A 14,942-nucleotide genomic window follows, 5' to 3' on the forward strand; every position below is an offset into this window, starting at 1 on the left:
GATTAACTATTGCAAGCACTGGAAAAAAGTTTCAAAATATTAATATATTTGCGTTATACCTGTCCGTTGAAAGAAATGGGAGGATTACTAGTTCTTCCTTTGAAAATCTCCATCTCTTCTAGGATGTTCGGAGTCACGCCCTTAGGATAGACATGTTATACTGAGAGCTCGTCCACGAAATTACCCAGTCTGTGATCAGAAAGTGCAAGACGCATGGATAATGCCCTTTTGGGTTGACTGACAGGTGCAAAGCTCCTTGAACCTGGTGTGAAAACTTCCACCAGTTTGCCTCACATAATGCACCCACTTAATACAATAAAGCCCCGTTTTGTTAAATGGTTGACAAGCCTTATATTCAGGACTTATCAGCCCTGTCCATTACTATTAGGTTTAAAGAAAGCATGAATAATATGTTATTTTCACTTGCGAGCAACCGCAGCTAAATTTCCACATTTTGAATGAAATGGTCCGCACTGTGTGTGTGAAGTAGTTTTCATTAGAAGTCGCCCAAAAGGTTTTTCAGCCAGTGCGGATCATTTTACTCAAACAGCAGGGATAATATTTAGTTCCCTCAGTCAGTCAATTTCTCCGAAATATTCCCGTTTTAAGGAATGCTACCGAACTTTTTCATCTCACCTACATCTTGAAATCGAGAAATAAAATATTGGTAACAGGCATGAATGCAAATTACAGGAATTAACGACAGACTTGAATACTAAAACTGCGGCTTGATGGGGTGGGGGCTCCTCGTAAATCTCTATTCAATATTGTCTCATGGTTACAGAACAATGCTAATAGATAAGAGGGTTGGAACTTTAATGGTGGAAACTATTTATTTTCAGCTCGTGCAAAATAGATATTTGTTTCTGTTGTGACTTGGCACGACAGCCAAGTCACAACGAGAGGAAGCCGAAAGGCACGCGTTAAGCTCACGCAGATTGGCGTGAGGTCTGGAACAGTTAAAAGGAAATGAGAACTTAGAAAATGGACGCAGTTGCTGTAATACCTAACTTTAATCCACATTTGTAGAACATCGCTCTTGATGATACATGCTTCACAATATTAACTATCAAAGCTATGGCGCCTTGCTAGGTCGTAGCCAATGACTTAGCTGAAGGCTATGCTAACTATCGTCTCGGCAAATGAGAGCGTATCGGTCAGTGTAGCTTCGCTAGCAAAGTCGCTGTACAACTGGGGCGAGTGCCAGGACGTCTCTCTAGACCTGCCGTGTGGTGGCGCTCGGTCTGCAATTACTGACAGTGGCGACACGCGGGTCCGGCGTATACTAATGGACCGCGGCCGATTTAAAGGCTACCACCTAGCAAGTGCGGTGTCTGGCGGTGACACCACATTCCTCCCCCGCAAATCGGCGTACGGTTGTGTTATAAGGCTTCCGCCGGCCGTGGGGAGGACCCCATGTTGACGTATGAGACGAAGTGGGGAGCCTAACAACAGGCGAGGCTGTGCCACCCGCACCCGGCCATTCGGTCCGAGAGGAGCTAGGAAACGCCTGAAAACCTAGTCCAGGGTGCACGTCAACATGCGGTGTATGCGCCCGTAAAGAGACAGGAGGGGCCGAAGATTCGACCTCCATCGGGGTGGGGCAGCCGACGGGCGAAGACGACATCAGGTCCGGAGCCGGCAAGAGTTCCAAGGCGGAGGACAGCTGGTCACGGGAAGCGATCGGCGGTGCGTGACCCAGGGAGGCGCTTGGCGGCTGCAGCGAAGCGTCCACTGCGGGCGTCGCCGGCGGGAGAACAGGCGGCGGCCGCGGCGGCGGCGGCGGCGGCGCGTCGCCATGGGGCAAAATGGAAGGCAGCGTCGGTAACACCTGGGGATGAGGCGAGCCAGTAGGTGGGTCCCCAGGGCGCTGACCGGACGGCACCGTCGCTTAAAGCAGACGGGGAGCGGCAGAACCCGTGCGACGACAGAGGCGCAGCTGATTGAGATGCCGACGCACCTCACCAGTGGCCCCCAAAACCAGATACATAGCGCGGCCGAGGCAGCGAAGAATGCGCCCTGCGAGCCAACGCCATGAACCGCGATAGTTGCGATAATATACAACGTCGCCTGGAACAAAAGCAGGTGTCTGCCGCTGCACAGGAATCTGATGCGGCGGATGCAGCAAAGACATCAAGGTTCGATGAGGACGACCATGGAGCAACTCAGCTGGCGAGCGACCATCTCGGGGCTGAGAGCGATACGAGGACAAGAAGAGCAATAACGCGTCCTCCCGAGAATGCGACTCTTTCAACTTCAACATCTGAGACTTGAAAGTCCGGACCAATCGTTCAGCGGCACCGTTTGACTGAGGCGAAAACGGCGCGGATGTCAGGTGTTGAATACCATTGGCCTTGCAGAATGACTGAAATTCTGTGGACGTGAATTGTGGGCCATTGTCGGAAACAATAGTCTGTGGAAGACCTTCAATACAAAAGATAGCGGATAACGCTTGGATGGTGGCAGATGACGTCGTGGAAGACATCCGGACAAAAAAAGGAAAATTACTGAATGAATCGACGACAACCAACCATCGAGCATTCCAGAATGGACCAGCAAAATCTATGTGTAATCGTTGCCAAGGGGAAGTGGATTTCGGCCATGCAAAGAAGAGCACATATTCGTAATCGCAGCATCGATTCCGAACCAAGTACAGTGCTGACGAGCAAGTTGTTTCGTTTGCACTATACCCCAATGTCATTTTTTATTACAGAAAAAGCAAATAGCGTGGCGTGACGGGCAATTCTCACGCGAATGTCTAGTAGCACACCGCGGGCATGACTTTCGTACTGCATTTGCTTGCTGCCGCGGGACACGTGGTTGAGAGCTTGGCGGCAGCTGCGCGGACGAGCGCGAGGGCTGTTTACAGTTCCGTGCAGCTCGCCCGGCGGGCCGGTTAACGTGACACACAGCTGGCGAAGTTGCAAATGATTCCTGAGCAAAGGCAAGTGTGTCTTGCCTATCCAATATGTCCATCACTTGTTCAAGGGAGGGATTGACTAGTTTCAAAATCTGCTCCCGTATACGAACATCAGAAACGTTCTGTGCAATTGCATCACGTACCATAGTATCTGAATAAGGGAGTCCACATTCACACTCAAAAGCACAATCCCTTGTAAAGCCTTGCAAAGTTGCAACCCACTCCCTATTAGTTTGACTGGCTGTATGTTTTGTACGAAAGAACGTATACCTTTTTGCAACTACATTGACTGATTCCTTGAAATATGCATCTAATGCAGACAAAATTTCTTCGTAGGACAGAGTTGCTACATCGCGGCGGGGAAACAATTTCACTATCACACGGTAGGTGGACACACCTACACATGCCAACAAAAAAGGCTGCCGCTCGTTACCTTGAATTCTGTAGGCGGCGAGATGGAATCCAAATTGGCGTGACCACTCCGTCCAGCTTTCCAGTGCCGCATCGAAATGACGAAAAGGTGGTGCAACTGCGTGTTGTGGCTGCGGTAGCGGTGGAGCGGCGGCTGCCGCATCGTGTTGCATTGCACGTTGACCCTGGACGAGCTGTCCAAGGGCATCCAATAAGGCCTGCGTCTGCCGATTCTGCAAGCGATAAAATTCGGACAGTACATCTGGAGATTGTGGCGAAGCCATGACACAAGTAAATCAGTTATATATAAAGGACACCGTTTGTATCCGAGTCGCCAAATATGTTGTGACTCAGCACGACAGCCAAGTCACAACGAGAGGAAGCCGAAAGGCACGCGTTAAGCTCACGCAGATTGGCGTGAGGTCTGGAACAGTTAAAAGGAAATGAGAACTTAGAAAATGGACGCAGTTGCTGTAATACTTAACTTTAATCCACATTTGTAGAACATCGCTCTTGATGATACATGCTTCACAATATTAATTGTCAAAGCTATGGCGCCTTGCTAGGTCGTAGCCAATGACTTAGCTGAAGGCTATGCTAACTATCGTCTCGGCAAATGGGAGCGTATCGGTCAGTGTAGCTTCGCTAGCAAAGTCGGCTGTACAACTGGGGCGAGTGCCAGGACGTCTCTCTAGACCTGCCGTGTGGTGGCGCTCGGTCTGCAATTACTGACAGTGGCGACACGCGGTTCTTGCGTATACTAATGGACCGCGGCCGATTTAAAGGCTACCACCTAGCAAGTGTGGTGTCTGGCGGTGGCACCACAGTTTCAAAGTTTTACTGACCTTCAAACCAGTCATCAGCATTGTGTATAACCCGTTGCCAGCGATGTGGTAGTCGTAGGATACTCTTAGCAGTGCCAGTTGTGTTGAGAGTTCGAACGGCGCGCTCTATTGCCCGACGAATTTGTAGCAGTTCTGAGGCGAATGCCGTGAAGTGTTTCCTTCAGTTTAGAAATCGAGTTGAACTCACGAGGGCTTAAGTCAGGGGAGTGCAGTAGGTGGTATAGCACTTAGCAGGCCCATCAGTCAAACAAATCGGTAACAGCTTGCACTGTAAGTCCTTGAGCATTGTTCTTCAAAATGATGGTCAGATCCTGAAGAAAGTGTCATCACTTCTGTCTCTAAGTTAGTCGTAGGTTGTGTTCTAAAACTGAATAGCATAGAGACAGATGTGATGATACTTTCTGCAGGACCTGTCCGTCATTTTGATGGACAATGCTCAATCAATGCCACATCGCTGGCAACGGCTTATACACAATGCTGGTGACTACTTTGAAGGTCAGTAAAACTTTGAAACACGTATCTATTTTGTACGAGCTGTAAATAAATAGTTTCCACTATTACATTTCCAACCCTCGTAGTTTACTGAGCAGGAGCTTGCAGCATTAAATATAGGGCTTTTTTAAACAGCAGCTAGCCATTTACTAAGGAAAAGTTCACAGTATAGTGGCTTTACTGGTTAAAAAAAAACAAGATTTCTGTAAAGATTAATAAAATTAGAATGTTACATGATAAAGGTAACATGCCAGGCAAAGAAGAGGGAATCATAATATCATTAAAAGCGTTATTTAAACATCGGTTGATTATGAAGCCCTTACAGTATGAGTGGATAAAAATAAAACACAAGCTTTTTACAAAGATATAATGCAATGTTTTATTAATAGTGATATTATTGAATGAGCTAAGCTTGATCCGACTAATAGCTTCCTAGCAAAATTGCAAACTATGTTTAAAAGTGTAAATCTAGTGTTGGAGCAAGAGCTAAAAGAAGACTGTTGCCGAAGAACCCAGGAATCGCCACAGTTAGAGGGGTCTTGAAGACTCACAAGCATTGTTTCCCAAATAGGCCTTTTGTTAATTTGATGAGTAGCTGAGACCATGAGCCTCGTGGATATCTTAATGGTGTCCTTACCAACATTACTTTTAGCCTCAGCATAACAGGGTTAAATTTGGAGGAAGGTTATACAAGTTTGACAAGTAGCTACAATTCATAAGTTAGTTTTCTTTGACACTGAAAGTATGCAAACAACTGTTCCCATAAATGAAATGTAGTGTGGCTAGGGCCTCCCGTCGGGTAGACCGTTCGCCTGGTGCAGGTCTTTCGAGTTGACGCCACGTAGGCGACCTGCGCGTCGACGTGGACGAAATGATAATGTTTAGGACAACACAACACCCAGTCCCTGAGCGAAGAAAATCTCCGACCCAGCCGAGAATCGAACCCGGGACCTTAGGATTGACATTCCGTCACGCTGACCACTCAGCTACCGGGACCGGACCCCATAAATGAGATCATGGGTTTGATTTAAAGTAACCTGCATGCATTTAGCACTTTTGAAAATGAATGCATTCTTAACATTTTGAAGTTGCTTATTGCTTTGTTGAAATACAATTATTATAAGTTTAGTGAAGATATATGACAGTAGAATAAAGGCCCAGTTATGGGCTCTCCCCTGGCAACTACATTAGTCAATATATATACGTCCCACGTACAGGAAGGATTCTTTGATGGAAGTTCCAAATTCAGAGACAAAATGGTGGTATATGGAAGATATTTTTATGACATAATTATCACTAACTATGAGAACAAAGACCAATTTACCGATATGAACAAGGCCCTGAATAGCCTATGGCTCGACATTAATTTTATTATTGAGTATTACCAGAGTAGCGCTTTATCTTATCTGGACCTGGCACTTACTGTACATGACGATGGTATTGGCTTCAACGTTTACTTTAAACCAACCACGTCCGATACATTAATACATAACTCGTCCATACATCCTAGAACTAACAAACCGGCAGACATCATATCTATGATTCACGGATTGCATGAGGTCCCACTTTATAAATAAGACACTAACGAGAAATGGGACACTATAAAGTTTATAGAGTATAGGAATGGTTATGCAGTTAAGAAGGTCGAGTATATTCATGGGCAAATGACAGTAAAGAAGAGGCTGAGGATTTCCTAATACGGGAATATTTCAGATTAAGTGTGTAAATGGCTGAGGGATCCGAATACTATTCCTACGTTCTTTATACGTAATAGTAACGGAAAGTGGCTGATATGGCATGAATGACCAACTATTCAACTAAATTAAGATTAATTGTTTAAGTACCCAAAGTGCGACTGTAAGTACATGAGGCAAACTGGTAGAAGATTTTGCACCACGTTTATGGAGTAAGAATGTAATTTCACCAAAAAGGATCAATTTCAGGTGCAATATTTCATGTTTAAGCAGAATTTAACAATGGAAACATGTTGTGCCTATATAAACGCGTATGGTTACCAGTGAAAAATATAAAAGTTTTCTTACAAAAAGTGTTACATGACAGTGAAGTCGGCAGTAAAATTGAAATATTCAGTTACCCGTTCGTGACTATAATGGTTTACCAAGAGGGATGCAAATTGTCATTAGATAGTTGCTCATTTTTGCACAAACGTGTCAACTGAAACATCAGGAAACTCATCTAGCGACTGTAAAAGCTGCGTAACCTCCATTTCGCCTAAGCGACTGATAGTAAATTTAGTATCACCTGCCCAGACACTATATGCACCAGCAACCTTAACACAACTGCAGATTCTATGTCTGTTTTCGTTCTGAAAATTAAAGAAAAGGCCTTTCTCCGTATAATCCGACACACAGTGAGTAGCACACATAAAAAAAACACGCACACACAGCGCAACTGTACTTTGGTGGTAAGCTCTTTGAGGACAATAAACTTTGAAAGCCACATTAAGTCACTAATCCTTAGTTTAAAATACGCCTACTATATTTAAAGGATCATCTGAAACAGAGACACAGTTTTCAAGACCGGCCTGCAACATAGGAGAATTCACAAGCCGACGATACTTTCAATGCCAGCGGTGATCAATTAAAGAAACATTACTACCAGAATCGAACGAATTATAGACCGGTTCCGAACAAAGGGCAAAGCAAAAAGAAAGGAGATGCACTTTGTCAAAATAGTATACATTACGACAGCCGTTTAGTGGTGCAATGCACCTACTGTTCCTTGCCACCGTTCGGCGGCTCCAACATCTCGGATGCCGATCCTGTGACTCCTCGCAACCTTTAACAAATGACACAGCTTGCTATAGTGAAAACAAGCACTTCTAAACAATCTCCGCATTTTGCTCTGCCCCCAAAATCCCGCTTTTCAGCCCTGAATTGAATATGGTCAACGCCGACAACCATTTTCTTGAGATGCATTCCCAAACTGCGAGTATGGTGCCGCAAAAATTAAAGAATTTACTGGAAACAAATGAGAATTTGTGCTGGACCAGCACTTGAACCCGGATACCTTGTCGCGGGTGGCCGTCTTAACTGCTTTGACCATCCAAGTACGCCTTCGAAATGCTGGGTGGTCGACGCCTGCGGCCTAGAAGGATATTGAAAATGCCTTTGTGGAACACTGCCGGCGGTTATATGAAGCAAAGGATGATGACACCTCAGCGACGGACAACGTTCTCTTGGTTGGTTGGATAATTTGGGAGGTGACCAACAGTGAAGTCATCGATCCCATTCGGATTAAGGAAGGATGGGAAGGACGTCGGCCGTGCCTTTCAAAGGAACCATCGCGGAATTTACCTGAACCGATGTAGGAAAATCTCGGGAAAACCTAAATCAGGATTGCCGGATGAGGGTTTCAACGGTTGTCCTCCCGAATGCGAGTCCATTGTGCTAACCCCTGCGCCACCTCAGTCGGTGACATTCTCCATCCATTGACTGAGATTCTCAATGGGGAGGAAGTGGCACCTCTGATAGATCCAATCACGACCAACGACACTGAAGATACTTCTCAGAGGATCATCTAACAAATCATCCGGGCAGCTAGAGTTCTACCACCCCATTTAAAGATCTTATGGCTCCTCGCTGGCTAACGACACACAGGAACTGATGACTCCCAGCGTCCACCTACCATCTGATTACGTCTAAGGCCTTCTTATCCCGATCCCCAAGCCATAGTGTGTCAGGGGCGTTAACCATTATCACCCTCTCACTATTCCCTTATTCAGTGTGTCCCACTCCGAATTATTTCTGTGGACCAAAGGAGCCTGGGTCGTAACAGTAATACACAGATGGTGCTTGGAGATTATAGAGGTCATCACTCTGGCAGAGGCTTGTCGCCTGAACAGAGCTTTGATGTAGGTGGATATCGACCATTGCTTCAATGGATTGAGTCACGACTACCTCGAGGGGGTACTGCAGCAGATGGCCTTTCTCCTGGCCTTTATGTGCATTATGAAGCATCTGCTCCAAGGTGCTACATCGCATGTGATGATCAATGGTCGCATGGCATGCCCATCTGCCATCGCCCGATCGACACAACACGGAGGTGCGTTACCGATGATTCTGTACGCCATGCCCTCGAGCCGGTGTTACATCGACTGCGTCGCTGGCTGACGGGATTTGCGTTGAGAAGTCATGCCTTCATCCGCCGAGTGTACATGAACGATCTGCTAACTTTACGTGATCGTGTGACGAAGTTAAAGGGACATTGGAATGGACTGGCTGGTAAGAAGGTGCTGTGGGCATCTGTATGAATTTAACGGAATCCAAGGGTAGTAGGCAGTGTCCACCTGGAAGGGAGTGAGACCCAGTTCAGCTACAAGATACACTTAAACATCTGGGACTGTCTTAGCACGCTACGTCAGGCAGAAGGCGTTGCTAACATACACCCAGCTTCTTCATGCGACACGCACAAGCGTCCGAGGGCGTCGGGAATACCCCACTTGATAACAATTTTATCGATGCCGAAGATGATGGATCACAGGTTGATGTCGGTCTTTGGCTATTTCATGAGCGTGATTCTGATACTAACAGTTCGATACGATACACTCACCCCAACCATCAGCGATGGCAACCTACGTCTCATCAGCATCCAAGTACGAGCGGTGGCCTTATAATGTCAATATGGTGTTGAAGTTGTGGACCAGACGTCGGCACAGATTAATGTGTCGACGAGCTAATTCCCTCTTTACCTCCCCTTGCTGTGATGCATATATCATCATTGCTTTCTGACGTCGAGACTTTTTGCGTTGAATTCAGTTACATACACTCCAATCTCTCGTGTACCAGAGCCCCGAGGCGTGTGATGTTTACTGCTTGACGACGAGAGGACATAACTAGAACGTGATGGAATAACGTCTAACTATGGCAGCTTGTCCGGTACACTACCACCTTCTCGACTCAATCGCCCGGACGACCTGGTGCCTGGTGATCGACTACCTCCATGCCGTTAACGAGGCCGACTACACACTGTGTCAACACTGTCGCCTGCCTATCACAGACACACGTTGCATGGAACGTGGATCTTCTGCAGAGGAGTGACACTCGAAAAGAAAACTGGCTGCCCCACTGGACGAGAGGTTTTCCTCACATACTAAGACTAATACTGTGACATGGATCAAAATATTGTAGATATATGATTTGTTCCACAGTGGTGAAATGGGTATTCTCGGTTTTTGGCTTTTCTACTGGAGCATTTCACTCGTCCTCAACACCACTCGTGCTACCGACAATATGCTAATAATTTGGGCAGTGTATTCTTGGACCCTTCCCGTAGCTGAGGCGTGCCAGACATGGGAAGATAACTTCATAACGAGTACTTAATACTTGGCACACGAACAGCGGCAGGAACATACGGCATTTGTCTTCGACGACATGGCCAGACGTTGTCTGCAGGACAAGAGGATCCACTTGTAGCCACTCGCATACAGCCACAGGTGTGCGACCTTTTTGCTAGTTACGCAATGGGGGTGATCTTTTTCTATTTATCATCATTGTGCAATGTGTTATTGATGATTTCTTACCACAAGGAACCAATTGTGCAAAATAGCATTGATGTGGTTCCCTTTTCCCCGTAAAAGAAAAATACCCTTGTATGCAGCCCTGGGTATGCGGCAGTGACGTTCGTTGCGCTGGGAGGATAGTCGTTTCTTTTGCTTTTCATCATTGTATATTGTGTTGATGTTTTCTTCCCATAAGGAACTAACTGTGCAAAATAAACATTGATGTGTTTCCCTTTTCCCTTGTAAAAAAATTATATGTGTTGTGGTACGATATTCGCAGTTTTATTTAATACAGCTGTTGATCTTCAGCAGTGTCCGTTCCTTCGAACAGGCATGCATGTTCGATGGAACGTAGCATTTAAACATCCAGATACTGTCAAATAGAGACGCTGCAGTGATGGACAACCATTTTGTCAAAATCAGCAAATGTGTACGGGTTAGCAGTTGATAAAACACTCAACCAGTCCTCCGGTTGTATCCTTTCTAAAACATTAAGCATTGCCTCGTCTTCGCAAGTATCTTAGGAGAGTGCCGTCGTTGCCTGTTTACACTCTCAACATACTCCCCTAGTATTTCATTCACTGCTTGCAATCAGAAAAAATGCTGGTCAGTGAGAGCCTTTCGTCTACAGGGGCTAAAATTTTCTAAAATAACGAGCCACTGCTGTGCATAATTGCAACCCTTAGCCCACTTAATCGGCAGACATTTAATGGAAAATGATGCGACGGGGAATTTGCAACACATCAGTCTCCTTCTGCATCGTAATAGTTACTTACAGTAAAATTTGGGTAATATTTTGAGTAGATAACTTCCAAACATTCTGAATAATCACCATCAGCAATTTTGGCAACGTACTGAATTCTTTTCTCACAGCTATGCTCTTACTCAGCCCCTCGATTGTATTTCATTTTTGCTGATGTCAGTTCTAATTACTTCATTACCTGTTAGCTAATTATGAAAAGAAATCCGTCAATCCAAGAACAATACTTCCTCTTGCAATGCCTGAAGGTCTGGCAAAACTTGGGATCGGTTTCAACCAGATACACACAAGGAATCCGATTAGTGACTTATTCCAGGAGTAATTGTAAGCGAAAACTCTGGGTGTGAGATGAGGAGGCTTCAACTAACGTGGCGACACTCTCCTACACTTCAGTGCGCAATCCGCAGCACGTGGAGCATGTGTTACTTATCTCCTCAAAGGTCCCCATGCTGTTGTTTACGTGACGACTTAAAGCTGCCTGCCACCGCTGACGTAACTCATCACATCTCCAACAGTTCATTACAGATCTTGTATAACAGGCAATCCTTTCTCAGATGAGTTATGCTCAGAATATTTTTTGCTCCCATGACCGCCTGAAAACAAGCAAAACAAGAGTTACATAAAGTCAGCCGGCCCACTCTTAAGCAAAATTTCACACTTTCATTTACCACCAACAATTTACGAAAGATACATGCTGGCACACTGCGAACATTTAATTATTCACTTTAGCAAACAGGTATTATTATCAGACTGTCTATGAATATTAAAAAGGTGTGAATAAAAGATCTGATAGGGTAACACCCAAATCAATCTTCAAAGCGCCACTGATTTCAGCATCAACTCACGACCGATTTTTTTAGCCCTATGTATTGTAGCTTATAATTTAACATCAAAATTATCTAAACTGATGAAGATGCTTTAGCCTCAAAACCTTTAAGAAACACAATCAAATTACACAATTTAATAAAAAGTTATTTCAAAAGGCACAAATAATAAAACAGTTTAGCATCAGAAGACAACAAAGGCAAAATTAACCAATGTAATATCAAAATCTATTTTACAGATAGCAGTACTTAGAAAAAAACACTGTACCGTTCCATGGTTTTAAACTTAGTCTCACCATTATGCAGGTTTGATTACAACCCATATTTTAGGCCAACGAAGTGTGTCAGGGCCTCGCTCAGAAATTTACTCCAAGAGTTGGCCATTAAGCTCATCGCTGGTGGTAACCGGTTGTCCCACTACTTTTACATAGGTAGAATAAGGAGAGTATAAGTTTTAGAGCACTAAGACAGAGAAAACCTTACCACACATGTTGTAGTAACTTAAAAACAATCACACATCATTTAAAATAAGAAAACAGTTTAGCATCTATACCATCCATGAACTACCCAAATCAAATCTGCCTTATATTATTAGTTGCTGCAGGCCGCTTTGGATGAACGGCGCACATTTAAGCAAGTGGCAAGAGCAGTTTATGGCGAAATACCAACAAGACGATGCAATGGTTACAGGTGCATTCAAATTCTTCAAAGTACTCTGAAATTACAGCTGGTCCTCCCCTAGAAATTCGAATAAAAAAAAAATTACGTAAATGAATGAGCAATTCAACTCACACGAGGGCCATCAACTTCACTCGTCTTCAACACGACTCATTTACTATGCAATACAGAAGACAGGAGCTCCCCATTATCTCCCCTTAAATCATGGTGATAACTGCAGGAACAGCGCACGCAGCCTCGCAGCGTCCCAGAGAGCTCTAAGTCAAGGCACCGCCACGAGCTTACCAGAAATATTGATAAGGGTGTATCACTGACAGGCTCGATACGCATCACCCACCTTCTTTAACTAGTTACCCAGCCATTAGAAAGTAATATCGACAATACAGACTGAACTGTTCGACTTTGTCAATATGATTTACATGTGGTTATGTTTGACTGTTTCAGCTTACTCGTTTTGCACTACACACTGCTCGCCATAGCGAGCGCGGTGCTCCTGCTCGTCCTCTGGCGGATTCTCGCCGCCCACATAGGACTGTGACTCCCACGCGGCTGTCCGGCTGCACCAGTAACCTAGTGAGATCCTGCAAGCGCGCCGTTTCTACAGAGCCCGTGAATCACCTCAGCGCTGTCACTTTCCATTATCAGTTCACATATTTACGTGATTTGGTGTAAAGCATTTTTTAATTGTTGCAGTTCTTTATTCTAAATGTAAATTACCGTAGCTATATAAAAGTTTTATTTGTATTCTTACATTTATTCTTGTACTTATATTATTAAGATTACTTCTATCACTATTAAGTCACCATAAATCCTAATTTTAATTGCTTATTGTTTATTGTTATGTCCGCTAGACCGTTTCAAATGTTTTGTACGTAGTTACATTAATCAGTCTGTTTGATGCGATATAAGACCTTATACGCCTTTTCTTGTGAAGAGTGTCAAGTGAATAAATGCACAGATATTTATGACCCAAACCTGGAGATTTTAAAAATAATTCTGCATTACAATTTCCTTTCGTATATTCGTCACCTTCCCTTTTCCTATTCTTCAGTTAATGTATAGAATAGGTTAATGTTTCTCGATGCGAAATCTGGAAAAAATACTTGTGAAATCAGTGTCGAGATCATATTTGGCGACAGAACTGAGAAGCCACCCAAGTGATATTTTCCCAACTTTTATTGTTGACTGGAATACACGCTTCGAAACTGTGAAGTTATCAGCGGTAAAATACAGAAAGGAGATCATCTACAACATTTGCTGCAGTTGTACAGGTCGAAAGACTTGTTATAGGGGCAGAAACTCAGAAGGGAGTGAGATAGGGTTGTAGTCTATCCTTTACGTTATATAATCTATCTAAAAAGCACGCAATAAAGGAAACCATGAAGGAATTATGCAAAGGAATTGAAATTCCTAGAGAAGGTGAATTTTAAGGCTTTTGAACGATATTGTAATTAGCAATAGACGACAAATGGCATAGGAGTCAAATGAGCGGAATGGACAGTGTCTTGAAAAGATATTATAAAGTTAACATGTATAATAGTAAACGAAGAGTAATGGAGTGTAGCCGAATTAAATTGAATGATTCTGAGAGAACTAAATTATGAAAACAGTAACCAAAAGCGGTATATGAATTTTGCTACTTCGGCTATCAAATAAATAGCGATGAAAGAAGTAAAGAAGATATAAAATGTTAACTGACAACGGCAAGAAAAGAAATTTGTTAAAATCTAACACAAATTTAAATGTTAGAAAGTTTTTTCAAAAGAGTTTGTCATGAGTGTATCGTTGTACGGAGATAGGATAAACAGTACATACGGAAAGAAGATGAGAAGTGATGTTACGAAATGTAGTGGTCGCACAATAAGGTTTTAAACATGTGACACACATATTAAAATATGTATGATAATGGAAATGGAAATGAGCGTTTGGCGTCATTGGCCGTGAGGCCCCTCGCGGGGCAGGTCCGGCCGCCATAGCGCAGGTCTTATTACATTCGGCGCCACATTGGGCGACCTGCACGCCGGATGGGGATGAAATGATGATGAACACAACACAACACCCAGTCCCTGAGCGGAGAAAATCTCCGACCCAGCCGGGAATCGAACCCGGGCCCAGAGGACGGCAATCCGTCACGCTGACCACTCAGCTACTGGGGCGGACGTGTATGATAATTATATTTGATGATATTCGGTAATAATGTTAATTTCATTCAGGCAGCTGAGAGATGATATTTAAGTCACCGAAGACTGCGTTGGTGGTTCTCGCTACAAAATGTAGAAATTACAGTGACTTCTCAAAGATTCGTATTTTATGGTAATATACCTTCATTGATATCTACACCTTTAGGCACATACGCGTACGGATAAAACAAATTTATAACAAATGTTCTTAAACAGATTAAAAACAGTTATAAAATTATGAGTACATTTATACGGTGGTTAAATACACGAAAGAAATGTTGTTTCTACCTTACATCTTCTCTTAAGCTTTC

The 14,942-nt window shown here is 44.0% G+C and overlaps 1 protein-coding gene across 1 annotated transcript in view; it reads left to right on the forward strand.

The window, feature by feature from the left end:
• Window positions 1-13,298, forward strand: part of LOC124545587 (fatty acyl-CoA reductase wat-like) — a 172,588-nt gene extending 159,290 nt beyond the window's left edge. Inside the window, exon 9 of the mRNA XM_047124535.1 lies at window positions 12,896-13,298. Within this exon, the coding sequence (XP_046980491.1) occupies window positions 12,896-12,989 (94 nt within the window). The 3' untranslated portion in view covers window positions 12,990-13,298. The remainder of the gene's footprint in view (window positions 1-12,895) is intronic.
• The last annotated feature ends 1,644 nt before the right edge of the window (window positions 13,299-14,942 follow it).

This window comes from Schistocerca americana, chromosome 8, assembly GCF_021461395.2.
Source record: "Schistocerca americana isolate TAMUIC-IGC-003095 chromosome 8, iqSchAmer2.1, whole genome shotgun sequence".
NCBI classification, from domain to species: Eukaryota; Metazoa; Arthropoda; class Insecta; order Orthoptera; family Acrididae; genus Schistocerca; species Schistocerca americana.